General features: G+C 36.1%; 1 protein-coding gene across 1 annotated transcript in view; it reads right to left on the bottom strand.

Moving 5' to 3' along the window:
* Positions 1 to 399: 399 nt before the first annotated feature.
* The window catches only part of TMPRSS15 (transmembrane serine protease 15), a 142,999-nt gene continuing 136,373 nt past the window's right edge, over positions 400 to 7,025 (bottom strand). The window contains 2 exon segments of the mRNA NM_174439.2: positions 400 to 1,198; positions 5,724 to 5,863. Of these exon segments, the coding sequence (NP_776864.1) occupies positions 1,043 to 1,198; positions 5,724 to 5,863 (296 nt within the window). The 3' untranslated portion in view covers positions 400 to 1,042.

Here is a 7,025-nt window from a genome sequence, read left to right as displayed (position 1 = left end):
TCCTTTGGACTATACAGACCCATGTAAGAATGTGTGTGTGTGTGTGTGTTTGTATTAATTTATATAAATTTTTTCTTTCTGAATAAATCAGTAGATTTTGTGGGGTGAGCTATATTGAAGTTTGTACTTTGGAAGTGATCCAAGAGATTAAAGCTGTGGAACAAATGCATTTATTCTACATTTTTGGCCTTGTAATGGGCAATTCAGCTGTGTCTAAATAAGCTTTGGACATGTTAGAAATACCCACTATAAACACATCTGTCAGAGAAAACCCACGTTTGTAATACTTGTATCTCTTTGATATGATTGATAATTTTTGTAAACCCAAAAAAATGCCAGCTTGAAATAAATGGACTGTGATATAATAATCCAAGTAAAAATGATGTGATGAGAGAAAGACAATGTTAATTATTTTAGCTTTTATTTTGATGCAAGGGCAATATATAAACTTGTGCTAGTTTTCTGTTTAACTAGCTTATTTGAGAGGATTGTACAATCAGTTTAGTCCAGGCTTGTGACATGAGCTTACAATAAATATATTTTATTATGGGGAAAATATTAAGGATGTGCTCAAGATGGATTGAAAATGCATTTGGATAGAAAAACAGCAAAATGATTGAGATGCTGATAATAGTGACCTATCCTGGAATTAGATAACTTATAACAATCTATTTCAAACAATACCCTACTTTGTGTAAAAGTTTATTTCACGTCTCTTCCTAACTTTGCTTAAACATTATATTACATGATTTAAAATATAATTTCTTTAAATAAGAATACGATAAAAATAATGATTAAGAACAAAGGAAATAATGATGTCTGTGAAAGAGTAACTGTTGACAATAAAATCAGAATTTATTATTTTATAGTTACTTTGTATTGTAAAGATTAGTTTTTGCTTTTTTTTTTCCTGTAGCATTTCAGTGCCTTAGGTAAGAATCAAGACTTTTATAAATTATTATTTTTTTAACTCTCAATTTCCATGCTTCTTAAAGTGAAATGGGAAAACTGCCTGATTTTCATCTTTGTTTCTGGAAACACTCTAATGTAGAAAACTTTGTATCCACTCTGTGAACCTTGGCACCCGGGCATACACCCCTGGGCGATTAGGCAGTGCACATTGATATCCAAATGACGTCACGCCAGCCAGGAGCCATCTGTTGTTTTCTTGGCACATGAGTGGTCCGCCTGAATCCCCCTAAACAGTAAATTGCCAAAGAAAATCATCGATGTGTGGTCAATTGATATAAATACATATATAATTGTTTAGCAAATAAATCCAAAACTGAAGATCAAAAATATGATTTCATTGCAAGTCAACTATGAATAGTCTCATCGTCACACTAGATCAAGAATGAGAACCTTTAGCTGGTCAGTAAGGACACAGAAACTGTGACAACTAAAACAAAATTTGTGTGTAATTTTTTGTGATTCACTTTTATAGCAAGCATTCCCTTTAATTATGGCATTTTAATGGGTACCAAGAAACTTTCCTGGGAAATCCCATGGACAGAGGAGCCTGGTGGGCTAAATTCCATGGGGTCTCAAACAATTGGGCATGACTTAGGGACTAAACAACAAAGACACTTTCTAAGGCACAACTCTGAGAGCATCCCAATCAAAATATATGTTAAAAGCTAATCTTTTTATTAAAGGAGATATTGATTTATCCTAAGTATTATGAGGGACTTTGTGGAAAGACAGTCATTCCACATTATGTGCTTCAGGATGACTAAGAACTCACACATAAAATTGATTTTAGTTCTCTTGAGTAGCATTAGGTTTTGGTATTAGACAAGCATAATCAGATTTGAAAAAGTAATATTTCAATGGAAATAGGTACATTTATAATATAATTTCTAGTGACAGGTACACATGTTTTCATCTGAGATTTTAATTGATGAAATGTCTGTAATTTTAATAAATATTAATTATAGCAATTCCTAGTTATTTACATAGTTTATTTACACATGACTGTTCCTGTGTAATGGAAAGGAATGTAATGCAAATGTATATACCATTATTTAATGACAGAGAATTGACAAATATTTTCCCACATTAATGTGAAACATATTTTAATTAGCCTTTCCTTTTTTATATTTATGAAGGAACATAAACCCCTGTATGCTGTGGTTGAAATCACTGGTACAATAGAATATTTCACACAAGCTTATTTAAAAAATTATCCTGAGAGATTTTTTGCCTGATTCTTGATTACCTTTGAAGCCTACATATAAGGGGAAAAAATGTATTTAGAAAATCACCCTTTCTCTCCTGGGTGCAGAAGAGCGTAAGTCATATTGGCAACCACTGGTTACTTTCTTTTCTAAATGTAACAAATGCACTCAAGTTGTTTGAAGGCAGAGCTTATGATTTGATTAATACTTCTACATCCTCAACCCTTAGTCCATAATATAGGTTCAGAAATATTTATGGAACAGTGTCAATTCAAGATAAGAATAAATACTGACTCTAAGTTATATGTGACTTATAAATTAGTACAAATAAACTCCAACTCTTTGGGTACTTTCAAAAGGACTCATTTGGTTTTCTTCATATTTTCAAAATAATTTTCTAATAGATGGTAGAATCCAGATGTTGATTACATGAACAAGGATTTTAAATTACCCAGCACAGACTGGCTCATTTGCAATTATTTGAAGAATCCACCAGCAGGCTTGAGGCCAAACAGCTGGGTGGTCCGTCTGGTTGAGAGACCTACGTCTGGGGCTATTTCTTCCCATCATCAAACTGCACCATGTCAGTTCCACTGTGTAACTTCTCTTTGCCTTTATTTTCTGATTTATTCAATGAAGGTATAATCGTCTTCCACTATCTCTGATGTGTGTAACTACTTCAAAAATATGAATAAAGGTTCAGAACATAAGGGCTCAGCTGGTAGAGATCCACCTGTATTGTGGGAGACCTGGGTTTGATCCCCAAGTTGAGAAGATCCCTGGAGAAAGGGAAGGCTACTCCAGTATTCTGGCCTGGGGGGTTGCAAAGAGTCGGACACGACTGAGTGACTTTCAATTTCACTTTCAGAACATAAAGTATTAACCTAAAGTGTGTTTCCACTGAGATGCTATATTTGTGAAGAAAACAAAAATCACTAACTTCTATGACTGAGAATCTGAGTATGAGGATTAGAGACCATTTTTGTTTGGGGTAGTGGTTCTTAAACCTTGGGTTGCATCAGAATCACTCCGGGGGCGGGGGGGCTTGCTCACACATACATTGCTGGACTTCCGCCTCTAGAGTTTCTGACTTAGTGGCTCTCGGGCAGAGCTAAGAATCTGCACCTATAACAAGTATTTGGGTGATGCTAATCTGGATTGGAGGCCACACTTTGAAAACCAGTTTATAGAATAAGGATCAAAATAGTTGGCAGAACAGGTTTGCTCTTTGTATGTCATTCACTTAGTTTTACAGGGACTTTTGACAGCTAATCATGGTGCCGTAAAATGCAAACAATTGTTTAGCAAGCACAAGCCTTTGGGAAACCGGAAGATATTCAAGAATGTGTGAATGACTAATAAGACAAATTCTTCACCACTAGAGGGGAAGAATATAATGTTTTGAAGAACTTAAATGATGTACCAATAATAACATAGGCATAATTTAAAATAATGTATCTTTGTTTAATCAATCTTCCTATTTAACACAATATTAAAGTTGAACAAAGAAAATCATGTAATTCTCTTAGTATAGATTGAGTGGCTTTAACTAGAATGTGATCCCAGTTTTAACAAAATCTATTCACTTGAATAAATAGTATCTTAAAAAAAGAAAATCATGTAATCTCCAGACTATCAATTCCTCAATCATGACAATATTATGTTACAAAGAATTGTGTGGGAGCTTTCTTACTTGCTAATGAATAACACACTTGACTCTCTAGAAACCAGAGCCAAACAGATTTCAGAGATCTGGCATGAGTTATTGGCTTAATGTAGCCCGAGCATCGATAGCATCAGCGGTCATACTTTCTACCTCATGTGTGAGGGGGTCCGCTACACAACCCCCATTAACTCTAATTGAAGGTGTACTGCTGATTTCTCTTCTAAACAATAATTATATAAATCTCCCTCTAAGTGGCAATGTATCTTACCTTTAGCACACTTATCATTTTAAAGGGTAGTAGACATCAGAGATAATTTTTAAACAAGAATGCAATCCTATTCATCTTGAATGTGCAAGTGTTCATCAAAGCAGAGTAAATGTAAAACTAAGCTGAACATTTAAGATGACATGAGACATGGACTCAACTAGAGGACACATATGGATCTACCAGCTTAAGTGTCTAAGAAAGTCTTGTATCAAGTCAGATTATTATGACATATGTATTAATACGTGTTCATGTATATAACAAGTTATTTACACCTTAACAAAGTGAAGCCATTTCTGCACTGGATAAATTGCTACATTTTCATTTGTGAATTATTCATTGGCTCAATCTTGCTATCACGTTTAATCTAAGCCAGTAGATGTTAATACATTAATATTTTATTAATTTTCAAATATAGCAAACATGGGCTTCCCTGGTGGCTCAGATGGTAAAGAATTTTGCAATGCAGGAGAACTGGTTTGATCCCTGGGTTGGGAAGATCCCCTGGAGAAGGGAATGTCTACCCACTCCAGTATTCTTGCCTGGAGAATTCCATGGACAGAGGAGCCTGGCAGGCTTCAGTCCATGGAGTCACAGAATCAGACATGACAAACCCTCACAATCCTGTTATCAGATTTAAACTAATCCAGTAGTTGTTAATGCATTAATATTTTATTAATTTTCAAATATAGAAAACATGCCACAAAATTTATTTACACTCTTACAATAACAATTTTTACTCTTTTTGAGTGCCTACTTAGTGCCTTACATGTGTTACTGCTTTCAAAACTCTATTTAATCATACCTATGTGACTTGCCCACTCTCACTGGTAGGTTTTACAGCAAGGGTCAAATAAGTAGTTTGAATGTGGAATCCATGCTCTCATGGTTATTTCATGCTGTACCTGAGAATTAATTAAATTCTAAAATCTAGCAGAATTTACTTTGTATTTGTTGAGTGTATGTAGATTTCCTAGAACTGATAGATGGCTACATTATTTCTAGGTGGTAAGATGATTTTGTTTTCCATGAGGGTTATTTTGTGGGTAAGAATTTTCTCTGAAAGTCACACAAGTCAAAAGCTAATGATACTTCAAATACCTTGCATGCTCTCCAGCTTGGTTTTCATCCAGAAATTATTTTGGGTGACTGGATACCTGGACCAGACTCTGAATAAGGGTTGAGAGTGGGAGAAGTATTGGCTAAATTTGGCCTACAGATCTGTTTTGTTTGTATTAGGGTTTTTTTTTTTTAAAGAATTGGAAATCTGAAAGTAAATGCTTCTAACTAAGGTGTACCTCTCCAGCCCACCCACCCCTATAGGCCCACTCTATTTCACTTGGCATTTGGACACATTCTTATTTTATGCCTAGCCTCTAAAAACATCTGATTTGTAACTCTTGTTGTTAAAATTAGCTTTGTTTCTGACTTGCTCAGGTCTACCCTGGAGGACTATTCAGATAAGCCACAAATAAAAGTGAAAAGTCACAGTTTTGTAAAAGAAGAGATACTTAAGATCCTGGTGAGTTCTGTACTCCCTGGTCATAATGAATGATGAGCTCATCATGTAGCAATGCTTTCTTGAAATTGAAGGTGAGCAGTTTTACATATTTACCTGACAAGAATCTACCCCTCCTGCTTCATAGCCTGCACACACCATATTTTCCGTAATGTTATATTCTGGCATCTGTTGTTGACATTTCTCATTTGATAGAAGGGGAACGTCAGCTTCTTGCAGTACGTCTGCAGTAGAACCTGTTGGAGATGGATAATGCAGCCAGCCAGTCAGAAGTGATCAACATGCATCAGCGAATGAGCCACCATCAGTCTTATTTATTTCAACAGTTCCCTCTCATTACTGAGTACTGTGTGCATATACAATGAAACTAAATGCTAAACCCTGTACTTTAAAGCACATAATAAAGCCCATCTGCGGATTTTGCCAAATGAGTGACAGTAAAGCACTTTCTTTAGTTCCCAAGGGTTAGCAGGGATGGTTGACTGGACTAGACAGTCTTTGGGTATTTTCAGTAATTTCAAGTGGTGACCACATGGTTCATGGGGAAAAAAGCCCACCAACACAAAAAGCTTCATTCATGAAAATTAGCAAAGGCTCAGAAATCCAGAAGTGCTTTTCATCTGCCACCTGAATAGGTGCTCCCTTATGATGGTATTCAGCTCCTTTGTGAGCAAACAGGTGCGAACTGTGCAGGAGACAAAGCTCAGAGGAACTGTGCCCTGGTCTCAGGGCAATCAGCTTGTCTTCCATGTGCAGAGAGAAAGGAGGCATTGAGTAGCAGAGCATACTTCCATGCTTTTTACAAAATGACTCATCCACTGAAAGCCTGAATCTTTGTTTACTGAAACACCAATCCCAAGAGGGATGTGAAAAAAGCAGGTGTCTAGTGCCCTAGAAAAGGTACATGATAAGCACTTTCCAATAATTAGCAATTCTATTTGGTTTCTCAAGAGAGGCAGAAAGTTGAAAATCAGCTAGCGCATGTGACAGCCAGTGTTGGTGTGACCTCATTTCCAGTTACGTTTTGTTGCCACACTAAAAGATGAGAAACAAACATGTGTGTGTGTGTGAGATTTAGGTGCAAAGCAATGTGTAAATAACCCAGTGGTGTGTTTGTAAATGTTCAGTAACTGGTTTTCAAAAATGAAGACAAAGCCCCAACATGTATTGTCTGTCAATGTGCCTGTTATAAGCACTCTAACCATGGTCAATTTCAAGGCATCAGTGTGACAGTGAACATGAAGTTGGGAACTGATTCCAACTGGTGCCAGTGACTTCAGAGGCTGGATGACTTTTAAAGTTTGACAATGGACTTTAAAAAGTGAATTATAGAGGTTATGATGGAGAACTTTCAGCATCTCACTGTCATTTATTCTATGAAGATGGAGTATGGCCTGG

The sequence above is a fragment of the Bos taurus genome, chromosome 1, assembly GCF_002263795.3.
Source record: "Bos taurus isolate L1 Dominette 01449 registration number 42190680 breed Hereford chromosome 1, ARS-UCD2.0, whole genome shotgun sequence".
Lineage (NCBI taxonomy): Eukaryota > Metazoa > Chordata > Mammalia > Artiodactyla > Bovidae > Bos > Bos taurus.
Note: the sequence above shows the minus strand (reverse complement) of the source record. Positions and strands in the feature narration are given on the sequence as shown.